Raw genomic sequence first — 25,775 nt, 5'->3', positions numbered from 1 at the left:
TTTTGCCAGCTCTAACCATCAGGTTTTGGCCGGACTAATTTTAATGCGGGACAACACGCTGACGTCACGTGTGTAGAGGAAGACGCAAAAAAAAAAAAATATACGCTACAAACTACGCTGACGTTGCTAAAAACTACGCCGCATGATGCTAGTGCGGTAGAAGCTAGTATCCGATGAGTCTCATAGATATCGCATGGATTTCGGACTAGATGCGAAATGGCAGACTTGGCCGCGTCCGGGCAGCGTTAGTAAACAGCCGCCATCTTTAAGCAGTAGACTTCTCTTCACTAATAAATATAACGTTACTGTCACACGCTCACGTAACATTAGCCCTTCGGAGGGCTAGGTTTCTATTGATTATGACCACTGTCGATGCATGGCTAACGTGTCTTACATACAGGCTTTATTTAATCTGTAAAAACACAGCGCTGTAGAGTGATGAGGGTGTAAAATTCAAACATAATAAAGCTAACTGTCAGTTTTAGCTCAGTAGTCATTGCTGAATAAAACACCAAGTAGCACTGGTCCCTAATGTGCTCCAATACAGCAGGTATTATACATTTATTTTGAACACTGCAAAAACTCAAAATCCTATCAGTACTTACAGTTTAAACTTAAAACTTAACTAGAACTTAAAAATAGCTTGACAGAAATAGAATTTAAATTAGCTTTCAAGTGATGTGTGTTATCAAGCGTAATTACATTTTTAGGTAAGAAATATGTTTTGTTTTTTTTATAAGCTCTAGAAGTTTTTTGAGTGAAAGCAGTGATTTTTTTTCTAGTCAAATCTTAGATGCAATTGTTGGCTGTTATCAACAATGTACATCTTAAAGACATTGATTGACTGAAAATGGTTCAATATTGGATTAAATGTCTTTTATTCTCATGTATATTTGTAATTGCTCTTTACCTTAAAAAAAAAAAAAAAAAAAAGATGTTTTATCTGATTACTCGATAAATCGATAGAATTTTCAGTCGATTACTCGATTACTAAAATATTCAATAGCTGCAGTCCTAGAATCAATTAATAAATTGATGTTGCACCCCGCAAAAATCTTTCGCAACTGCTTAGAAGTGTTTTAGAGGCGTTAATCAGACAAATTTTTGTTGTGGGTTTGCAGTGGCAGCGGTGCTCAACAAACACACGGACCACCGGAACCTATTCACTCAGAGGGCCTGCTGCAGGCGGCAGACTCACTTTGTCTACATTGGTCAAGGTAGAGACCTAAAACTTTCTATCCAAACACCCATCCATTACCCGTACCACTTCTTCATCTTTACAAGCTATGATTACTGCCCCCCCTTTAATTTTAGACATTTCAGGCAGTCCTATCAGTGTGGACGTGGGCATATGCAGGTCTCACTGTGGAGGGGCAGCAGCCAGGCCATCCCTTGAGGCCAGTGCGCTAGACTACACGCAACACGTATCCATGTTGGAATTCCTCAGGAACAAAAAAGTAGGTGCACTGCAGTAGCCTCTAGCTACCACAAGAGGGCGTTATGTCTCTCATCTTGTACCCTTGAGGCCCCATTATATTTCCAATGCCCTATTCTGACTTGGAACCCTATTTCTGAATCAGCAGAGGATGCACAGACCTGTCGGCCAAGCCCAAGTCGGACAGCTTCAGAAAACATCGCTATCTTCGTGTAGCGTAAATCACGCTTGCGAGCCTACGGGCATGCGTGTGGACAGGGTGCTCCTGTTCGAGGGCCCCCATGAGGTGGAGGTGATACAGGAGTGCCACTGCGAGATTCAGCCAGCTCAATGCATGCGTGTACCCTCACTGAGGACCTTTTTCTCAGAGACGCCCTACGAGAGTGTGGTGGATGTGGGCAGGTGCTCGAGATCCAAGGGTGTTCCGGGTAACTGATTTCTTAAACAATTTTTTTTTCTGTAGCTTATGTGAAATTTTACCAAATTATAATGTAGGCTTTAGATTTCTAATGAGATTTTCCCTGAAAAAGTGTGATTTAGTTTCATTTATAAATATAACTTTTAGTGTATTTTTATTCCAATTTCAATAAACTATTTATTATAATTTAAATAATAATATAATATAATAAAAATATTTTTGTGTTTTTTCCAATTTATACAAATATTTTTAATAAAAGTAAATTAAATGGACTTGTACTTTTAGTGTATTTTCGAAATTTGGATCACATATCTTTGGTGCACCAGGTGGGTGTAACTTTGAATTTTAATCAGGTTGTACACAAACTAATGCAATATAATGTAATTATTCGAAAACTAAGTCTATAAACCAAGGGCGTAGGTTTGGTCTCAATATAGGTAGGGACGATAACACTAACTCTAACAAAAATAAATAAAAATGTAGCCTTCCTTCAAGTAAAATACTACTGCTTTTTTTCCACAAGCACAGCCAAACTCAACCAAAAATGAAAGCTCCTTTGGGCTGCTTTAAGACCACATAAATAAAATAAAAATGAAAACTGGGAAAAAGGGGTTAAACCTTGGTTCACTACATTTCTTACAGTTTAACATTAACAGCAGAAAACATACAGGAGAATATTTCTCTCAAAGCAGCTTCCTTCTAACATTAACAGCAGAAAACATACAGGAGAATATTTCTCTCAAAGCAGCTTCCTTCTCGAATTCGAGAAATTCACATGGATTAATTTCATGCTAACTGATGCAGGTCGGACTTTCAGTAGCAAAAGAAGTGGTGTGTTCCCCACCTCCACAACATTGACATCTTTTTACATTACTTACAGTGGCTGCTGCTATCGGAAAAAACTTCTAATATCAGTCGTATTCGAAGGGGGCGGAGGAGGCGGCATGTTGTATTTCTGTCGGGGCTGTGAGTGCATGTGTGTGTGGGGGGGCTTAATCAAGTCATCGGCCAATCGAACGTGTGTTTGAGGGGGAAACATTCAGCAAGTGAAAAGGGGTCAGTGTAAGTCTGAACATAATGAAAATACTGTAATTCACTTAATAATCGTAGGGTCAATTCTATCCTTACAACATATGGGAAGACAATCTAAGTTACCTATACACCTGAAGTCATTATATAATGCAAATTAGGTTGCTTAAAAGTTTGTGGAGACAATTTCAGCAAAAGTTTCTGAAAAGTTGTTAGTGTTATGTCCTTACTGTCCCTATGCAAACCTATGCCCTTGCTATAAATATATTACTAAATATAACTTGGATGGCACTGAGTTTCGCCTTTTCAAGCTAGATGCATATCCTTAGACGTTGGTTAACCCTAACCTTAGGCCTCCAAAACCCATACTACATTTTTTTTTTTTTTTTTATACTTATGACGAAACATCTTTTAAGGTTTGTTTTCAGAGTCTATGTACGTCTCCTATGGCTCGTTTTGGCTGGTCGGCACTCTTCAAAACCCTAAAACTGTACTTGCAAATACTGTATTTTAGAGTGGGTAATGAAACAAGCGAATGCAAAAGGCACTTTGTCAAGGCGTTTTATTCCCTTGAAAATATCTTTCGTGTCATGCTGACCCCAGGCGATTTTCCTCCAATGACTACCATTGAGTTTTCCGTTTCAGCCTAATTTTCATTCTTAAAATATCATGTAATGACTGTATCTGCCAAAAGCACTTAAAAAAAAAAAAAAATTATAGTACTGTGTCGACAGAGCAAATTTAACAAGTCAAAGTCAAATACTCTTGTTTGAAAAAGTGGCTTGGCATAGCTTTCTTTGACATTACTAATTTATGATTAATACTAACTAATTAATGATTATGCTTAATTCTGTCTGACCACCAAATAGAACGAGAACTATACTGAATTAGTGTAATTATATTCTTTAGATACGTGATATTAATTGATTTTCTAAAGTATTATTGATACTGTATAAGACCCTTGAGTTCTACACCTAAAACTTATTTAAGTGACTTATGTAGTAATGCAATAAGATGTATTGCCATGTTTTTGCAACGGTTGACATTAAATTCTAGGACTTACGGTAATACAATGACCGTCACATGACGACCACTATACAAACTGAATTTCCTCCACTGATTTCCCATCGTGTTAAGGTTAAAGCCCTCATTTTCATTTGAGACAATAATAAATTGAACTATTTTCCCATTTGTGTCACCAAAACAAAGAAATTCAGAAAACAATCTTATGTTTCTTTTTCAAAAAGCAGGCTTTAGCACATTTTTTACATTTAAATTAGACATGTTCAAAGCGTACTAACTCAGCTTTTCAACAGAAGGATTCTCCTGCATGCCCACCAAATTTGACTCGGCCTTGGTGGACACGCCCAACAAAGTGAATGTGATCCCCACTGTGGCAGCCTGCGAGCTGAAGGAGAGCTGCTACCGTGTCCCTTACGTTGAGTACCACTACGAAATTGTGCACCATGGTGACGGCGTCAAGGAGGAAAGACTCAGGGTACGTTTAAAATGAGGACAGGCTCTCCTGGTTAACTTTTCTTCCCCTTAGCAAATGCAAAGCGGCCTCAATTGTGATTCTACTTTCACAAGTCGAGAGGAAATGCTGATCATGCTGGTGCCAGACACTAATGAAGTAGTTTTATTCGTACTGGCCTGTGTGCAACAGACAGCACTTAATCAGCCTCGTGACTTCCTCTTGCTTTTTCACACCACAACTACAGGCACCATGCTAGATATGCTATATGTTGACGGAATAAAATAAGAAAACAATTGATTTCATGTGGTTTTACTGTAGGGGGAACCCATAAATGAGGAAATTAAGCCTTTTAGACAGGGCTGGAGGAACTGGAGAACTGGCCCAACATATCATTTGATCTGACGCACGCGCCATGCGATTTACAGTATGGTTTCAATGTTATCCGCCACAAATGCACACCAAACAAGATAATAACTCAATTTAAGTTTACTATTAAATAACAACAACTTTAAAGCCAATGTTGTTCAAATTTCAAATGTCTTATGTGAGACAATATTCTACCATAGTATTTTTTTATATGTATTAATATAGTCTTAACTAATTGCACTAGGTAACGTGAAACTTGTGCATTTTTAAAAACAATGAATTGTGTATTCAGGCTGGAGTGTATTGTTTAAGACCTAATAATAACATTTTGGAATGATAAAACTATTCAAATTACTTTTACACACTGCATTTGATGCATGCACGTACACGAATATATTACAAAAAGTTCAAAGTCAAGCTTTTAAAATGGGAAAGCAACAACAGTGATATAAAGAATACTAAAAATTACAATCGATAATTTACATTTTAAAGCACAGTATTATTATCTCTTACTTGTGTTATTACTTATTTTGATTATTCACGAAGATAATCAGCCTGCTCTCCTGGAGGACAACAGAAGACTGAATATTTAATGTTGAGAGTCTAATATAAAGTTAAACAAGGCGATTAATCATTTAGCAAAACAGTTTTCAATTAATTGATCACTTGCTGTGCCTCTTTAGGCAAGGTTAAAACCTGAAATTTAGAAAGATGTCCACATGTATTAACTTAGCTTAACTGATTTGGCTACTTTGATGGGTGTGTGGGGGTGCTATGATCTCAGCAGTGAAGGTGCGAGCATGGAGGGCAAACACAAATGGGCCCCTGCAGATGTCAAATCAAAGCGGCGAGCCATACTAAACGACGTCAATATTTGTAAGTTGACGGCCCGTCTCTCTGTGTTGCTAATGTTCCGCAGGAAGTGGACGTGGGCAGATGTTTGGGAGGCTGCGCCACAGGAAACCGGTGCCTTCTTAGGTACGTATGAGCACAGCTGCGACCGACACACACAAGCGACCATCACTTCGCAATAACCCGCGAGCTCTGACACCCACTCAAGCACACTCTTTTAAGTTTCGTCTTTAAACACCAAATGTTCTTTTTAACACCCCAGCTCTCCTCTGGGGCTTGGGTGAATACATGAAATACTTTTTTAAAGTTGTTTGAAATTTATATATAGAATGAACTACAGTGTTATGAAAAAGTATCGGAACCTTTTGGAATTTCTAACATTTCTGCATAAACTCACCATCAAATGTGATCTGATCTTTGTTAAAATCACACAGATGAAAACACAGTGTCTGCTTTAACTAAAACCACCCAAACATTTATAGGTTTTCATATTTTAATGAGGATAGTATGCAAACAATGACGGGGGGGGGGGGGGGGGGGGGTTAGGTAAGTGAACAATCACATTTAATATTTTGTGGCCTCCTTTGGCAGCAATAACTTCAACCAGACGCTTCATGTAGCTGCAGATCAGTCTGGCACATCGATCAAGACTAATCTTGGCCCATTCTTCTCTACAAAACTGCTGCAGTTCAGTCAGATTCCTGGGATGTCTCGCATGAATCGCTATCTTTAGGTCATGCCACAGCATCACAATGGGGTTCAAGTCTGGACTTTGACTTGGCCACTCCAGAACGTGTATTTTGTTCTCCTGAAACCATTCTGAAGTTGATTTGTTTCTGTGTTTTGGATCGTTGTCTTGTTGCAGCATCCATCCTCTTTTTAGCTTCAACTGTCTGACAGACGGCCTCAGGTTTTCCTGCAAAACATCCTGATAATTTTTTAAATTCATTCTTCTATTAATGATTGCAAGTTGTTCAGGCCCTGAGGCAGCAAAACAGCCCCAAATCATGATGCTCCCTCTACTATGCTTCACGGTCGGGATGAGGTGTTGATCTTGGTAAGCTGTTCCATTTTTCCTCCACTCATGAAGTTGTGTGTTACTCCCAAACAATTACACTTTGGTTTCATCCGTCCACAATACATTTTGCCAAAACGTCTGTGGAGTGTCAAAGTGTCTTTTTGTTAACATTAAACGAGCAACAAAGTTTTTTTTAGACAGCAGTGGCTTCCTCCGTGGAGTCCTCCCATAAACACTATTCTTGGCTTTAGTTTTACATATAGTTGATGTGTGCACAGAAATATTGGACTGTGCCAGTGATTTCTGTAAGTCTTTAGCAGACACTCTCTGGTTCATTTTTACATCTCTGAGTATTCTGCGCAGAATTCTTGGCGTCATCTATGGTGGACGGCCACTCCTTGGGAGAGAAGCAACAGTGCCAAACTCTCTCCATTTGTAGACAAGTTCTTTGACTGTCGATTGATGAACAGCCAGACTTTTAGAGATGGTTTTGTATCCTTTCCCAACTTTATACAAATCAACAATCCTTGATCACAGGTCTTCAGACAACTGTTTTGACTGAGCTATTATGCACATCAGACAATGCTTCTCGTCAAGACATTTCTTACCGGCTGTGTGTTTTGTAGTGGTCAGGGCAGCTTTAAACCACTCATCAGTGATTGGGCACACACCTGAATTTAAGTGTTTGGTAAAAAATTCACTTACTTATTTTTTTCCCCTTCAGTCATTGTTTGCATGCTATCCTCATTAAGATATGAAAACCTATAAATGTTTGGGTGGTTTTAGTTAAAGCAGACACTGTATTTTCATCTGTGTGATTTTGACAAAGATCAGATCACATTTGATGGTGATTCTATGCAGAAATGTGAGAAATTCCAAAAGGCTCAGATACTTTTCATACCACTGTATGTTCTATGGCTTGTATGAGTAACCATCACTACAATAAGGTAGTCGCATTAAAAATTGTTTTTACAACATAAGGGCACTCATCTAACATACTTGCAAATGCTCTAACTATGATATTAATTTCTTCTACATTTAAATGAATTCAAGAGAGAAGAGTAACTTTTTCAAATTGTAGCGAAAAAGTATTTCAAAACAAATTAGAAAAATAGTTTTAAACCATTTTTTATTTTGAAAATGATTGCATTATTGTAACTAAATTATATATATAATATGACCATGTTATAATGTAGTGCTGCAACGATTAATTGATTAATTCGAGTAATTCCATTAGGAAAAAGCTTTGAATCAAATTTTGCTGTTTCAAGTATTCGTTTAATTAGCGTGGCATTTTTATGGTTAGTTTTGAAAGTGTTTGCATTTAGTTTTATTGATTTGGGTGGGTACACTGCCTTCTAGTGGCAACGGTGAATATCACATAACTCATTTAACATGGCTGACTCCAGCTGCTCCCTGTTAAGACTAACATACCTTATGTTTTTGTTTGAGCTAATATGTTTTTTTTTAAATGCATTTGTAATTTAGTTGATAGGCATATTTACAATTTTTATGAGAATATGTGTTTGAACGATTTGTTGAGAGCACTGTTAAAAAACGTTAGCATTTTATAGCATTAAAGCTAGTGGACTATCTAGCCAATTGTTCTTTTGTTGTACTTAGATCCTCATTCATTTATTTATTTATTTTTATTTTTATACCATTTGAAATTGAGCTCATGTATTTTTTATACATGATATAATGATATGTTATTTTAGTTTTAAATGAAAGTGCTGCATAGTTTGAAGAAACACTCGGGAATTTTATTTTGAAACTGCAAGCCTTTGTTTTACAAACCTAAAATTGATTCTGCAACGCAATAAATGTTCCTAATCTGATTACTCCACTATTCGGGCTAACTAACTAGCTAAAATAGAATAATCGATCGCTGCAGCCTTATCATATTGCTCATTTAAATACTCTAAACCTTTTTCAGTGGTCACTACAACACTAGCAAATTTCAAATGTAAAAAGGTTTTTAACGTAGAATACATAGGGAAAACAATCTAAAGATTTGTTTTTAAAAATACACTTTGTTACTATTCAGCCAATATGAAATTTATAAATAACTTCAAATTTCACTTTAATAACAACAATTATAATTTGATTTATGAATAATACATCATTTAATAACTGTTTGATTCAGTCTATTTAATAATACTTTTTTTAAATTAAGTAATAACTCGCCTTTTTAAAAATAAAAATTGAATAGAAGTTGTGATTTTCCATCTGTAGTTTGGTGTCTTGCAAAGCCCGGGTTCTTCAACTGTTCCTTTTCAATTCGGTACTACAATACACACGCACATAACAACCATAATTCTATTTTGGTTTATGTATTCTGTTGTCTGCCATAGCACTTTGTTAACTTTTTTTTTTTTTGAGTGCCACAAAATATAACTGGGTATTAGTAAAAACATTACTGGAGGACAGCATTAGAATTCCAATCTTATTGACTTAATTTCCTTTCTCCAGGAGTCCGTCAGACCCTGAAATCTGCCACTTGTGGGCCAAGAAACAATCTAGCTCATGTGTACCTCAAGGATATGAGAGCCACAGCTTCCTGAGCCAGCATGGCAAGATTAGCACCATCCTATCAATCACTTCCTGCCACTGCCCAAACTGAACAGCCATAAAGAGACACAGCCCCCACCTGGATAGATCTGCACATCACATGCTTGATAAGCAACACCTTAAAATATTATTGTATAATATGTAATATAGGTATATAAAAAGTGATAATTCTTGTAAATAAACAGAATGCTGAAATAAATGTGCCAGTTTGTGTATTAATGTGAACTTTAGTTTTGAATACGTGAATGTATACAAGTCGGCAAATTCCCAAGTTGGAGTCTTTCTAAGTAAGACAGAGCCCCCATTCATGCAGATTTAAAATACAGTACATTTCCACTAAATGCACAATGCAAAAATGAACAATTAGAGAACAAGTATTTGATACACTGCCAATGGGTTTTCCCATTGGCAGTGTATAAAATACTTGTTCTCCCCACTGTATGTGAAAAACAGTAAGTACAGCGCTCACCTGAACATGTCTTTTAGTACCGCGGTACCCAGGGGTGAAAGTGGGCCAGTACGGTCAGGAACGCAGTTCCGTTATAGGATTCAGGGCCAGAATGCAGTTCCGGTATAAGATTTAAGGCCGGAATGCTGTTCCAGTATAAGATTCAGGGCCGGAATGCTGTTTCAGTACACGGTGATTTGATTCCAAAAATATGACGGCAACTGTCAAAATGCCATGTAAAAAAAAAATAAAATAATTTAAATGCTAAGCTGCCACACATGCATTTCATCTCCAAGAAGAAAACAATCTACCAACATCAGATTTACATACACAAATATTAACAACAAGCATAATAAAGTGCTTGAATACCGTAATCCGCTTCCACCAATATTTGTTATTTATTTTATTCCACGGACGGCATGGCGGTTTCCCCAGCTGCTGCAGTTATCTGATGAGTCACGTCAATGTGCGAATGCAAGCAGCAAAGCAAAACGCCTGGATTCATTTATCCGTTCAATTGGCTGACATACTGACATGTGATCAGCAGAGATAGTTAGCTCATATTGGTTCATATGTGCATGTTTTCTGGAACAGCAACAACAACAACAAAAAGGTTGTTGAACTGATTCGACAAAAAAGGGCTATGCAACATAAAATGAATCAAATCTTTAGCAACGGAAGAGTTGAGGAGGCTTATTTATCATATTTAGTTTTATTTGCTCTGATGGGGAGGTTCAGAACATCTTAGCTGTCAATGTGCACTTTGGACTTATGTTTGTTCATTTATGTTAGGCTACTTATTCATTTCCTTATGATTTAAAAAAGTCAATGTTTGCGCGATCTTCTAAATATATTCCATTTCCCTCTGCATAATATAAGTCATTTGTACTAATTTTTCTGAATGTATGTTACTTATATGTATATTATTAAAATAATAATAATAATAAATGAAAAACTTCAATTTTAATATACATCCTATGTTCCTAAATAGTTAAAATTGAGATTTGGCATTTAGTGTGTGAGGAAATGAGGGAAAATAAAAATTAGGAGATAAGGCTGGGTTATTGCTGTTTTGTTAACTTTTATTTTGCAAATCATTGAAAAATACAATTTTGAATGAAAATCAGTTTTTGTATGTGTTATAGAAATAACTGTGATAAAACAGTTTTCTTAGCATTTCAGTAGTTTAAAACATGAGCTGGTGCAACCATTCCCTCACATTCACACCATCACCGAGGTGTATCTAAACACATGCTGGCTGCACCAAAATTAGTTTCTAAATATATGAAAAATGTTACCGTAATTTTCGCACTATAAGGCGCACCTTACTATAAGCCGCCAACCAAATTTGACACGAAAACAGCTTTTGCTTATAGATAAGGCGCACTGGACTATTAGCCGCAGCTGTCCTCACTGTATTATGGGAAATTTACACCAAAAGATATTAACCCGTAAAATTTTATTTGACACTCCATCATACGACTGTCATAAGACCAAATGAACCACCATGGTTCATCACAATTGGCTGCAAAGCTTCATTGCTTCAAGAAGCTTCCTTTGGCCCTCACTTCTCCCTTGGGGGAAACAGTCAACCTCTGCTGCCACCTGCTGTCAACACTGTTGTTGTCCAACATGCCTCCTAGCATGCATTGCAGCGCTACAGATGTAAATCACAATCAAAATTCATGCTCTGTGCTAATTATTTTTTTACTGTTCAAGTTGTTTTATTAATTGCTAATTATGGTTTTTGGTAACACTTTATTTGACAGTGGCGCCATAAGACTATCATAAGTCCATCATAATTATGACATGAGCGTTAATGAATGCTTATGACAGATGTTATTTTGTGTCATCCGGCAAATTATCTCACTTTTGAATGGATGTTATGTCCGAGCTGAACATAAATGGAGTTAGTAACATAATTTGCTGGATGACACTTAATGACATCTGTCATAAGCATTCAGGACTGCCAATGACAGTGTCACGTCATAATTATGACGGTGTTATGAGTCTTATGACGCCACTGTCAAATAAAGTGTTACCAAATACCATAACTAGCAATTAATGAAACAACTGGCACAGTAACTGAATAAATAATTAACACAGAACATGAATTTTGATTGTTGTTTACATCTGTAGCACTGCAATGCATGCTAGGAGGCATGTGTTACCTATTAACCCAAATAAATCAACAAATAAGCCACACTGGACTATAAGCCGCAGGGTTCAAAATGAAAGATAAAAGTAGCGGCTTATAGTCCAAAATTATGGTACTAATAACGTGCAATGACTGTGAACAATTTACCATTGTACAAAATTGTTGATATTTAGCATGAAACTCTTTCAGTTCTCTCTGCATATGTTTTGGAAATTGCCGAAGCTGTGCCAAAGTACATATTTGGGCTTTCTGCCACAAATTGCAAGTACAGTATGTAGTTGTTTATTTTTTTGCATTATAATTTAGCAGGCTTGTGAATGACACGCTGCTCTAGAGGTATTAAATGCAAGGCCGCGGGCCAGATCAGGCCCAACAGATCAAATTGTGTGGTCTGCAAATGCAAATCATTTGCATCGGCTTCACGTTTCTTGTTAAAATACCAAAATTGCAGATGGTGTCTCTTTTAAAAATGTTTACATAATGCAAGCGTTTCGATACGAATCCAACTTTTAAAATAACTTACCAAAATGTTTTACTTGCTTTTGACTTCAAAATAAAGGCTCATTCAATTTGTTGTCTCTAGACATGTGCCGATGACTGGTTTTAAGGTATAAAGGTACGAAAACGTCAAGGTTTCAAAACCGCAAAAATTTTCCTTCATACCGTCCCTACGGTATTAGCTATTTTTTATGTCCCGAAAATGCAGGGAGAAATCCCTCACTTGCAGCTGCAAGGCTCAACCCTCCCCCACCCGTTGTTTCTCAGTGTCAGTGAGTCAGCTGTGCTACACGATGGCTGGAGGAGGTGAAACTCCTGAACCTTTTCCCCTTTTCGAAGAAAACGAAATCCCTGGTATGGGAATACTTTGGCTACAGAAATGTTACAAACGGCCGCGGCTTAGAGGACGAGGGCCAACAGACATGTAAAACATGTTTGTGGAGGGTGGCTGCCGAGGAGGCAATACCTCCAATATGATTTCACATTTATACAAAATTAAAGGTTAGTAAACACTATCATGAACGTTTCCCACCAGCTATGAGAGTTAACTCCAGCGTGTTTAGTGTGTCTAGCGGTGGTAAAACAGGCGGTGTTTTTCTCTCTGGCATATCTCTGTGTTGAGAAAGAGCGTGTGTGTATAATGTAAACATGATACGAGTCATACACACGTGCTTTTCATGGAAAATAATTCAATTATTCTTGTTCTCATGGTATTATGTTGAGCTTTGGCTTTGGGTTTAGGCTCACCTAAAGGACCGCATTTATTTTAATTTTATATAGAATATTTTTATTTATTTATTTATTTTTAACTTAACATTATACTTGTGTTCCAATGTACCAATATGTTTTGAGAAATTAAAATCCTGTTCAATGCATTTTTTTTTTTTTTTTAAACCCAGAAATCTCAGCGTAACACATTTTAGAGCTGTAATAGCAATACCGTGATTCTGTAACTGTTTTGGCTTAAGGTTATCACCGTCAGAAAATCATACCAGCACATGCCTACTTGTATCTGTTATTATATGGCGGAAAACAGACAGGACTGAAAAAGCAGTTTCTACCCTTGCACACCTCTTTAAAAAACTGCTGTATTTTAAGCCAACAGAACTTTTGTGTTTGAAAGAACAATATGTCTATATGCTGCCATAGCAGATTCATGGCGCATTAAGCCCCCAAACTATTTTTAATTTTTCCGTTTTACCCTGCAAACCCCCATTTACAGATGCGCGCAACCGCTTTTGTTTCAACCCAGCCATAAAGAGAAGTAATTATATTTATTATTCAAAATGTCTGTCATTTTTAGGTTAGAATCATTAATTGATATCTAATATTTCGTTTAAAAAAAAAAGAAAATTAAAAAAGTTATTCACTCGCATATTTTAACTTTTAAACAAATTACGTCACAATGAAAAAATTGGTGTCTATAAAAAAGTCACGGATATCTACCTCATAACTATCGCTTAATTGTAGTAAATTATGTTAGATGATAAATAATCGATCCAAACAAAGAAAAATGGGGGGGGGGGGGGGGTGTCTGCGATTTCTGCATCGCGACCCTTGTTATACAGGGTGTCCACAAAGTCTCTTTACCATTTCAAAAATGTATTAAAAATGCAATTGATTAGATATTTTATTCAGATTTGTTCTATTGTATTCAGCGTTTATTGAAGTTTTTTTTTTTTTTTTCACCTCTTTTAATACACTTCTACATGGGCACCATTTGTTGCACAAAGCACATCAAGACGGTACTCGATTTCTTGCCTTGTTCGCTGTAGCATAGCCTCATCAATTGTGGCAATGGCATCAGTAATCCTTCGCTTAAGGTCAGTAATGTCCCTTATCTTTGTTCGATACACGATATCTTTAACATAGCCCCATAGAAAGAAGTCCAGGGGAGTGATATCTGGTGAACGTGGCGGCCAAGGAATTTGCCCATCCCTTCCAATCCATCGGTCTGGAAATGTTTGATTGAGGAACCCACGAACATGCAGCCCCCAATGTGGTGGTGCACCATCTTGCTGAAAAATGATGGTTGGTTGAAGGTCATTCAGTTGTGGTGCCACATATTCAGTTAAAAGGTCAAGGTAAACATTTGCAGAAATTGCTGTCTCGATGAAGATAATTGGACCAATTATTCAATAAAAACTTTAATAAACACTGAATACAACAAAACAAATCTGAATAAAATATCTAAACAATTGCATTTTTAATAATTTTTTTAAATGGTAAGGAGACTTTATGGACACCCTGTATTACCATGTTTCACCCATAAATAGCCTTCTGAAACCTTGTGGCTCATGACAAAAATTAGCTGCTTCTCAATTGCGAATCCAATTCACAAGACACTCTTATTCACACTTTTCAGGGATTTAAACATGTTTTGTTTATATTTTTCACTCAGTATACAGCAAATCATATCACCCCATTGACTGTAATGGATGGATTGCTAGCAATAGGAGCTAGCATACCAATACACGTTCACATTACCGAGTCGATGTACAAGAACTTTATACAAACCCACGCGTTTAAAGGGCTCTTACTTTGAAATTGAGATGTGTGAAACGGCACGTTTGCGTGACACATCCCAACATGTGTTCTCCTTTTTTATGGTTTGTTTGCTCGGTTCGTCGTTGTGTGCAGCGGGAACTTTGATCCGCCGCGGCCATGTAGAATCGGTAAATTTGTGCCGTAAAGAAAAGCACCAAGGAAACGGCTCGGGCCCCCTACCGTGTCAATAAATTAAAGTCGATGAACCAGCTGTAATTCAATACGCTAAGCGGTTATGCAAATGTAGATAAGGACGTGTCGCCCACGACACCTCTTAATCGATTTCCATTATTCCAAATTAATGGATCCAATGGCGGCGGGACGTTTCCTCGACGGGGGCGAACTCGTCACTTCCACGTTTAAACCTAAACCTGCATACTAAAACTTACATTTACTGAAGTTTGTTTCCTCCTCCTCCTTTCTTTTTCACATTAAGTTGATTTGAGCGTTTATTGCCAGATGCGAGGACAATAGCGGCCAGTCGATGGACTTGACACCTTTGTCAACACCGCCATTAGTCTCCCTTTACATTGGCTGATTGGTGATTTACATTTGCGGCCAAATAGCATCTTTTTTTTACTACTGTTTACCATGAGATTGTGTGAGGAGGAAGAGGAGGGGTGCAGTATGAAGATATAAATGTGTGAAACCCACGGTATTCACTATTCACTTCATAACTCACTTTTTAGGGCTTGCAAGATGTTCACGCTTGTACTCCTGGTCGCTTCGACGTGCACTCTAGTCCGGGCGCGGCCGTCGCTCAACTACCTGGAGGAGCCCTACACTAATGAGTCCGCCCAATCCGGGCCGGAAGAGGTCCGCTCGGCCGCCATCAAGAGGCTCCTAGCGGTGTTCGGCATGGATGATCCGCCCGCTGCCGTCGCACACCGACGCAAACAGCCGCCGCAGTATATGTTGGACTTGTACAACACCGTGGCCGACGTCGACGGCGTGACCAAGGATCCCTACCTGCTGGAAGGAAACACCGTGCGCAGCTTCTTTGACAAACGTGAGTGACAAAAAAAAAAGTTATCGCTGAATGTCAGTGAGAATTTTCTTGTGCGACTGAACTGCCTAGCGACTAGTTCAGTGTTTAGTATGGCTTTTTCTTCAACTGGGATAGTCTCGATTTCCCCGCAACGCCTAACAGCATAATGGATTAATATAAAGCTCATGAATAGATGTTTTTATTTATCCACACATTTTTTTCGCATAAATTTACAATTTTATCGTTGTAATATTATTTATTTATTTATTTTTATTTTTTTGCAAACATAGAAAAGAACTTAAAACAATATCGGGATATCGGGGCTCTGTCATTAAAGCAAGGGCGTAGGTTTGCATAGGGACGGTAGGGGCATAACACTACCAACTTTTCAGGATGCTTTAATTCTCCCCACCAACTTTTAGGAAACTTTATTTGCATTATATAATGACTTCAGTTATATATAATTCAGGAAAAACCCACCTCCTTAAAAATGGGGGTGGGGTGTGTGTGTGTAGGGGGATTCCTTTGTTTTCAATGTAAATCTACTAGAAATAAGTAGAATTATCTGCCAGTGCTTCAAGTAAATTTTTACAGATTTCTTCAAATAAGAAGATAGCTAGCTGAAAATAAGCTTAACAGACTTATTTTAAGCAAAAAGTTTGTATATTTAATCTTTAAAAAAATAAAAATAAATAAAAAACGGGAGAGCCGAGAATATGTTCCAATCCACGGTAAAACCAGTTTTAAATTACCAAAAAACACATCGAAAAAAGTAATTGACAACAGTTAACATGGCCCGCGCTAGCCATGTTGAATAAACTTCTCCATTCTCCGCTCATGCTAATTGCCCTTCGCTTTAACAACGTCACGTCTGCCCGTCGCTGACTGGTCCACTCCGCTGTCTGTTTGCTGTGGCTTTCTCTGCCCTTGGAATTTGATCTGCCGGACGGTCGCCAGACTCAAATTTTAATTTATCCACATTTTTTTTTTCACATAAATTTACAATTTTATTGTTGTAATAATTTTACCTTTTTTTTTTTTCAAACATAGAAACGAACTTAAAACAATATCAGGACTCTGTCATTAAAGCAAGGGCATAGGTTTGCATAGGGACGGTAGGGGCATAACACTACCAACTTTTCAGAATGCTTAAATTCTCCCCACCAACTTTTAAGCAACTTTATTTGCATTATATAATGACTTCAGTTATATATAATTTAGAAAAACCCACCTCCTTAAAACTGGGGGTGGGGTGTGTGGGGGGTATTCCTTTGTTTTCAGTGTAAATCTACAAGAAATAAGTAGAATTATCTGCCAGTGCTTCAAGTAAATTTTACTCAGATTTCTTAAAATAAGAAGATAACTAGCTGAAAATAAGCTTCACAGACTTATTTTAAGCAAAAACTTTGTATATTTAATCTTTAAAAAAAAAAAAAAAAAAAAAACTTGTCAGAAATGTTCGTAATTCAAGAATGTATATTGTTCAAAACACTATTTGAAAGCATTTTTTTTCTTGATTTAGGTGAAAAAGGACCAACATTTTTTTTACTCAAAGTAAATGGAAGAATCGCATTAATCTGTTAAATAGCCTTCAACACTCAAGACAAGATGGAGAAAATTATTCAACTAGATTAAGAAAAATGATCAGATTAAGATGTTTAAAAAATTGTAATGTGAAAGTTAGAATAAGTCAATACAGATTTATTTTGTATTAATCATTTAGCCTATCAATTAATTAGGATGATATTGGTGAGAAATTTAGCTCTGACCCCCGTTCACCCAATCTGTTTGGTCTTATTAATGTCCCGTCCCCAGCAAAAAGTGTACATGCAGGTTATGCTGTTATATCGTCCCTACCAATACTGAGACCAAACCTACGCCCTTGCATTATAGAAATGTGGTGAAAAAGTATACAATTTTCCAAGGGCATAAGTTTGGTCTCAACATTGGTCGGGACGCTCAATGATCAATGCAAAATAAATCTGTAACTTTCATGTCTATTGGTTCAGCTAAGAGACCATTCCATTCAAACCTTTGTTTTCTAAAAATATTAAAGAAACATTTTGAAAACTTCCAGAATAAATGTCTGGATTTTATTAACCCTAACCCTAACCCTAACCCTTGAACATAAATTATATTAGCATACATAATACATACGTTATAATCTGTTAACTATCCAGGAATGCAAAAAAAAAAAAAAATAATAATAATAATAAAAAGTTGTCTTAAGACCACTCAACATTGTCTTTCTAAATAAAGAAATTAAATGTAACTGAAAAAAACTTAATCAGTGCATAACCAAAAAAAAAAATAAAATAAAAAATGGAGCCTTCCTTCAGGTAAAAACAACTGCGTTTGTCCACAAGCATAGCCAAAATCAACAAAAAAATGAAAGCTCTTTGGGCTGCTTTAAGACCACATAGATAAAATAAAAACGGAAATTGGGGAGAAGGGGGTAAACGTCAGTTCACTACATTTCTCACACTTGAATGTTAACAGTAGAAAACACATACAGGAGGAAAATTCTCTCTTAGCAGCTTCCTACCCGAGGTTTGCAGATTAGCAAATTCACACAGATTAATGTTATGCGAACTCTGATGCAGGTCAGACTTTCAGTAGCAAAATTAATGATGGGTTCCTCACCTCCACAACATTGACGTCTTTTTACATTACTTATAGTGGCTGCTACTGTCCGGAAAAAAATAAAACTTCTAATATCCCTCCTCTTCGAAGGAGGCAGCATGTTGTCTGTGTCGGGGTTGTGTGAGGGTATGTGTGTGTGGGTTAAGTGAAACAGGGTAAATGTAATGTAAATGTAAGTCTTTACGTAATCAAAATAATTCACTTAATAATGGTAGGGTCAATTCTATTCCTACAACATATGTGAAGACAATCTCAATTACCTATATAACTGTACTCATTATATAATGCAAATAAGGTTGCCCAAAAGTTGGTGGGGACAATTTGAGCATCCTAAAAAGTGTTATGGCCCTACAATCCCTATGCAAACCTACGCCCTGACAATTTTCATCTACATCACTTTATGTGGGACTGCTTAGACTGCTTTGAGTCTGCTCAAATGATGTTCAAATACAAGAGATATACAAAATAAAAATCAAATTGAGTGTCAAATATGTTCGAAATCATCCAAGGTGTTCAAGTTTACAAAGAGTTCAAGTGTATTCCACTTTGATATCAAAGGTGTTAAAATTGATTTTGAAAAGACAAATTAAGTTTTTCTTAGAAAGGCTCTTTTTCATTGCAGTGCACAGTGAGCAGGTGGAGTTTCGGTTCAACCTGTCCACTGTCGCCAGAACGGAGAAGATCCTCACAGCTGAGCTCCATCTGTTCAAGCTTCGACCTCAACCCACACTTACGTTCAGTAGGCATCACTATTGTCAGGTATGCTGAGTCCTGCATGCATTTTAGCTGTATATGTGGTGCATGCGCTAACCAAGCTTCAATCCAGGTTAGCGTCTACCAGCTGCTGGATGCCACCATAACCAACAGCACACTAGAGAGAAAGCTATTGTCGTCACGACTCATCCCGATCCACTCCAACGGTTGGGAAGTGTTCACCATCACTCAAGCCGTAAGTGCCCCACAATACCTAAAAGTCTAAATTTATCTATGAGCAATCTCCATTTTATGGCCTTGACTCGTGTTTTCCCTCAAAAGGTCCGCTCATGGACGGTAGAAGAGGGCAGCAACCTGGGGCTCCAAGTGGTGGTGCGGACCCTGGGTGGCAGCCAGATGGAACTGAAGCTGATTCGCTTCGCCTCAGGACGCAGCCACCACCAGAGCAAGCAACCAATGCTGGTGCTGTTCACCGACGATGGAAGACGGCGGTCCACCACTCTTGAGGGCATAGGTAAGGTCATGGGATTAAAATACAATTTATTGATTATATAATTTAGGAGTAGGAACCTCTCGGTACCTCACGATACGATTTACGATATAAAGCTCACGATAACGATGATCTGACGATATGGCGATACAACGATTATCGATACATTGGTCAGGAAATAATTCTATGATATTCTACAAACAACTAATAAACAGAAAAACAGGCTTCTGCTGTGAATTGGAATGAGTTTATCACTTGTAGATAGGGTTGTTCCGATCATGTTTTTTTGCTCCCGATCCGATCCCGATCGTTTTAGTTTGAGTATCTGCCGATCCCGATATTTCCTGATCCGATTTTTTTTTGTTTTTTTTCTCCCGATTCTGTTCCAATCATTCCCGATAATTTTTCCCGATCATATACATTTTGGCAATGCATTAAGAAAAAAATGAATAAAACTCGGACAAATATATACATTCAACATACAGTACATAAGTACTGTATTTGTTTATTATGACAATAAATCCTCAAGATGGCATTTACATTATTAACATTCTTTCTTTGAGAGGGATCCACGGATAGAAAGACTTGTAATTCTTAAAGGATAAATGTGACTTTGTATATTGTGACTAAATATTGCCATCTAGTGTATTTGTTGAGCTTTCAGTAAATGATACTGTAGCCATTTAACTGTTCTGCCCAAATGCATGATGGGAAGTGCAACCATGACTGTGCGTAGTGGCACCAATTGATATATCTTCTCTGCGTTAGGAAGTAACATAGGGTGTTAAGGAAAAGATCAACCTCTACCGTTCTTCCCCACATCGCTTCCCACGATATTTCTAATCGTTGAGAGAGGGATTTTAAGGCTTTAGCCAATTGAAAAGAGGCTCCAAAGACTGCGAAAATTCTCTCTACTCATTTTACGTTGCCTGTTAGCTCTATATATAGGTAAAACGGCGCCATTATAGATTGAACGCGACAATGCGTGAGTGGGTCGTGCAGCACATGCGTTAATTGCAGTAAATATTTTAACGTGATTAATTAAAAAAAATTTAATTACCGCCGTTTACGCGATAAATTTGATAGCCCTACTTTAAGCCAAAACTAAAGACTCTAGATGAATGTAAGACATTTTGTTTGTAACGTTAAATACAATTAGAAAACGATTTAATTAAAAAAAAAAATACATATATATCAAAAAAAGGCATGTCCGATATTTTTTTGCCGATTCCGATACTTTGAAAATGACGTGATCGATCGGAATGCCGATCGATCGGGACATCTTTACTAGTAGACGTCCAATCCATTTGAACTGGGAGGGTGGCAGCGAATGAACGAATGTTCATCCCTCCCACTTCAAACGGATTGAACGTCTATGGCTGTTAGTGGCAGCCAATGCCAGCCACGAGGTAATTTTGGGCCATTTAAGATCATTTACCTGTTGATTTTCAGTTACTTCCTGTTGAATTTGGGGTATTTTATGGGTCACTTCCTGTTTATTTTGAGTTACATAACAGTAAGTGACCTGGGAATCACCCAAATAAAAAGGCAGTGACTCAAACTCAACAGGAAGTGACCTGTAAATGCTCTAAAATGAACAGCAAGTGACCTGTAAATGCCTTGAAAATCGGACAGAATGACTGTGAATGCTCTGGTTTCGAATGAACAAACGTTTCTAGTCTAAATGGATTGGGCGTCGAGCACCATCAATGCAGCCTTAGGGGCCGTTTACATGGTTACTCTCTGAGAATACGAAAAATTTCAAATTTGCATTTATATGGGCCCGTGTCCATTCGAACGATGTCGGAATTCCGCATGAAAATGATGTAGTATTCATGCCAGGCCCTAGGGGGCAGTGCAGATTTACAAGGCGACAGCGAATGATGCACTTTGACCCCACCGAGCTCCTCAACCCGGAAAAAAATATGGCCGCCCACTCGAAGAAATGGCATTTTTCTTTTGTTCAAAAAGGCACAAAAATGGAAACATTCAACCTATTTAATTTAAAAATATTATTAAAACCATAAATTAAAGCCGACATTGCGCTATATTTGCTGTTTTTAATGTTTAGTAGCACCGCTGCGCACGCCCAATGTGACGTGTATGAGTGCTGATGTTATCGGCGCGGTCTCTCGCCGCGGGAGCCTTTGATATGCATGCGGAGCAAGCCCCCCTTAATCCCCCGCAATCGAATTCTTCCACTTTGGAGGCAAGATTCAGAATTTTTCTTCTTCGCCGACACCATATGTATGCGAGGCCATTCCGCTACTCAGTCATTGCGTTTTTGTGTCGCAGAGTCGCCATGTAAACTGCCTCTTAGAGTTAACTGAGACACTATTATGGTGGAAGATTTTGATAGCAACTTGTTGGTTCCTTTTTATTTTTTTAGACATTGACACCTTTTTAAAACTATATCTTGATTCCTGGCAGAAGCATATCGATAACCTTTGGGGATACAAAGTATCACGATATATCACCATTTCGATATTTTGCGCACCCCTAATAAATTTGTATTATTTGAAAACTGTGTAATTAAATAGTTTATATTTCACTGATTATCCTTTACAGCAGGGGTCCCCAAACTACGGCCCGCGGGCCGGTTACGGCCCGCCTCCACATTTGGTCCGGCCCCCTGAACAAAAAAATGTTTTTTTTCACTAGTGTTCTTTATTTCCTGACTTTTTTTCTGTGAAGAACCCAGAGAGGGTTATTTGGTTATTATCTATTTAATTAATAGTGTTGTAATATAATATAATATAATATAAATAATGATATTATATTATATTATATTATATTATATTATATTATATTATATTATATTATATTATATTATATTATATTATATTATATTATATTATATTATATTATATTATATTATATTTAGGGCTGTCAAACGATTAAAATTTTTAATCGCGTTAATTACAGCTTAAAAATTAATTAATCGCAATTTATCGCAATTCAAACCATCTATAAAATATGCCATATTTTTCTGTAAATTATTGTTGGAATGGAAAGATAAGACAGAAGATGGATATATACATTCAACATACGGTACATAAGTACTGTATTTGTTTATTATAACAATAAATCAACAAGATGGCATTAACATTATTAACATTCTGTTAAAGCGATCCATGGATAGAAAGACTTGTAGTTCTTAAAAGATAAATGTTAGTACAAGTTATAGAAATTTTATATTAAAACCCCTCTCAATGTTTTCGTTTTAATAAAATTTGTAAAATTTTCAATCAAGAAATAAACTAGTGGCCCGCCATTGCTGATGTCAATAATTACACAATGCTGATGGGTGCTGAAGCCCATAAAATCAGTCTCACCGAAGCGCCAGCCGAGGGCAACAAAACTCCAAAAAACACAAGTAACAAGTGGGCATTGCACTGTGCTGTCATTTTAATCTGTTTGAGCGGGGCATGTGCATTAATTATGTCAAATATTTTAACGTGATTAATTTAAAAAATGAATTACCGCCCATTAACGCGATAATTTTGACAGCCCTAATTATATTGTATTATATTATATTATATTATATGGAAAAACAATGAATTGTTACATTTAGGCACTCCTGCTATCGTCACACCTTTTCTGTTACAAACTGACCCCGGCCCCTCATCAGAGAAGGGAAAAGTTATGTGGCCCTTACAGGAAAAAGTTTGGGGACCCCTGCCTTATACTGTGGGTGGGAGTTCGGTCTGGAACATACCACCTGCAATAAAGGAGTTCACTGTAGTTATAAACTTTTTTTTTTTTAGATCGCTGATACCGATACTTTTTCTTCATATGTACTCCGGCTTCCTCCCACATCCTTAAAAGGTGCATGGTAGACTGATTGAACACTCTAAATTTTCTATAAGTATGAATGTGTGTGAAAGGTTATTTATCCATATGTGCTCTGTGATTGGCTGTCAATTAGTTCATGGTATGCCGCACCTTCTGCCCATAGTTAGCTAGGATAGGTGCTAGCACCCCCGCTCTCCTCGTGAGGATAAGTGGTACAAAAGATGAATGAATGTAATCACTAAAGAAAATATTTTGTCTTTGACAGATCCAGACAATTCCCAGGTTACCTCCATTTTGCCACAAACCGCCTTGGCCGCCCCTGCTTCATCCCGCAGCGCCCGCTCCGTGGACCAGGTGACGGAGGAGGAGGGCGCGTTAAAGCCTTGCCAGCGTCTTCCCCTCTACGTGGACTTCGAGGAAATCGGCTGGTCGGGCTGGATCGTGTCACCGCGAGGCTACAACGCATACCACTGCAAAGGCTCGTGCCCCTTCCCGCTGGGCCAGAACATGAGGCCGACCAACCACGCCACTGTGCAATCCATCATTAACGCCCTGAAGCTGATCAAGAGCATTGAGACGCCTTGCTGCGTTCCTGACAAGCTCTACTCCATCAACCTGCTCTACTTTGATGATGATGAGAACGTGGTGCTCAAGCAGTACAACGACATGGTGGCAGGAAGCTGCGGCTGCCACTGACACCGCACAACAGTTCATCCCTGTTTGCCATTGTACAATATGTAAAAAGCTATATATTATAATATATGACAGTTGTGATATCATGTGAAAGATGTAAATGTACATATTTTATGTTTAATGTTGCGAATGTTGATGAAGTTAGAGTAAATTGTAGATTTGTATAAAAAAAACCTTAATCATCATTGTAATCATCTAAATAATTGTACAGTTATTTTTTTAATATGTTCAAATAAAATATGTACAACGACTCCTACAAATATACAAAATGTCCACATCAGCTATCACTGCCATAGAAAAATTTCAGCATAGTCTGTTTTCTGAACCAGCAAGAGCATAACCAAAACAACAAATCTGGATTTTGTTGGATTTGTATGATACTGGTCTTCCTAGTACTGAAACCAGCATTTGCTAGATTTCATAACAGAGATATAATAATGATAAACCTGTAGTCATGTGAAAAATTAGGACACCCCATTAAATATTCAGTTCTTTATTAAGAAATGTTTGCATATCAATGTCTGATCTTGTTTTTCTTTAACACTGAAAAAGTGATTTAATTGCAGGTAAACAACAAAAATTAACATTGTTTTACTCATTAAACCAAATATATCAACAAAAATGCATATTCTAACTGAGGAAAAAGTTAAGGCATCCTACCACCAAATTGCTAGTGTTGGAATGTCCACTTTGGCTGAAATAACTTCAGTGAGAAGCTTTTTGTAGCCATCTACCAGTCTTTGACATCAGTCTGGAGAAAATTTGCCCCACTCATTAACACAGAATACAATCAGTAGTGAGATGTTTGAGGGGTTTCTTGCATGTACAGACCGTTTAAAGTCGACCCACAGCATCTCAATGGGATTAAGATCTGGGCTTTGACTCTGCCATCCCAGGACCCTCCATTTCTTTTCAGCCAGTCCTTGGTAGATTTACCGTAATTTTCGGACTATAAGCCGCTACTTTTTTCCGCCATTTTGAATCCTGCGGCTTATAGTCCAGTGCAGCTTATTTGTTGATTTATTTGGCTGAATAGGTAACACTTCATTTGTCATAAGACTGTCATAAGACCATCATAAATATGACATGACACTTCCGTGGGCATTCCTGAATGCTTATGTCAGTAGGTGTCATCCGGCAAATTATGTCACTAACTCCATTATTTCCAGCTCAGATCTTTAACATCCATTCAAAAGTGAGATAATTTGCCAGATAACACTAAATGACATGTTATAAGCATTCATTAATGCTCATGATAGTGTTATGTCATAATTATGATTGTCTAATGATAGTCTTATGGCGCCACTGTCAAATAAAGTGTTACCAAATACCATAACTAAAAATTGATGAAACAAGCGGAACAGTAACTGAAGAAACAATTACCAGAGAACATCTGCAGCGCTGCAATGCATTCTAGGAGGCATGTTGGACAATAAGAGTAGACAGCAGGTGGCAGCAGAGGTTGACTGTCTTTCACAAGGGAGCAGTGATAGCCAAATGAAGCTTCTTGAAGCAATAAAGCTTTGCAGCCAATTGGTTCAAAGCTTCATGGTGGTTTATTAGGTCTTATGACAGTCATGTGATGCCGCTGTCAAATAGTATCATTCTTTCATTGTCCGAGCCGCTTATGTTACC

At 37.5% G+C, this 25,775-nt stretch overlaps 2 protein-coding genes across 4 annotated transcripts; both read left to right on the top strand.

Annotated features, from left to right (window-relative positions):
• Positions 1 to 972: 972 nt before the first annotated feature.
• Positions 973 to 9,276, top strand: pnhd (pinhead). The gene is made up of 6 exons (XM_057858040.1): positions 973 to 1,217; positions 1,315 to 1,457; positions 1,581 to 1,863; positions 4,199 to 4,380; positions 5,645 to 5,703; positions 9,068 to 9,276. Exons 2-6 carry the CDS (start codon positions 1,431 to 1,433, stop codon positions 9,216 to 9,218), a joined length of 702 nt encoding a protein of 233 aa, XP_057714023.1. The 5' UTR covers positions 973 to 1,217; positions 1,315 to 1,430; the 3' UTR covers positions 9,219 to 9,276.
• Positions 9,277 to 14,905: 5,629 nt separating this feature from the next.
• Positions 14,906 to 24,494, top strand: admp (anti-dorsalizing morphogenic protein). Of its 3 annotated transcripts, none has more exons than XM_057857789.1 (6): positions 14,906 to 14,945; positions 15,507 to 15,826; positions 19,071 to 19,207; positions 19,275 to 19,397; positions 19,484 to 19,676; positions 23,713 to 24,494. In XM_057857789.1, exons 2-6 carry the CDS (start codon positions 15,517 to 15,519, stop codon positions 24,141 to 24,143), a joined length of 1,194 nt encoding a protein of 397 aa, XP_057713772.1. In that variant the 5' UTR covers positions 14,906 to 14,945; positions 15,507 to 15,516; the 3' UTR covers positions 24,144 to 24,494. The 3 variants fall into 3 exon arrangements, with proteins under 3 accessions (XP_057713772.1, XP_057713771.1, XP_057713773.1); XM_057857790.1 differs by lacking the exon at positions 14,906 to 14,945 and adding an exon at positions 15,176 to 15,472 and having other exon boundaries at positions 15,560 to 15,826; positions 23,713 to 24,493; XM_057857788.1 differs by lacking the exon at positions 14,906 to 14,945 and having other exon boundaries at positions 15,175 to 15,826.
• The last annotated feature ends 1,281 nt before the right edge of the window (positions 24,495 to 25,775 follow it).

Source organism: Corythoichthys intestinalis, chromosome 14 (assembly GCF_030265065.1).
Source record: "Corythoichthys intestinalis isolate RoL2023-P3 chromosome 14, ASM3026506v1, whole genome shotgun sequence".
In the NCBI taxonomy this organism is placed as follows: Eukaryota; Metazoa; Chordata; class Actinopteri; order Syngnathiformes; family Syngnathidae; genus Corythoichthys; species Corythoichthys intestinalis.
The sequence above is the reverse complement of the archived record's forward strand: the minus strand, read 5'-3'. Positions and strand labels throughout refer to the sequence as shown.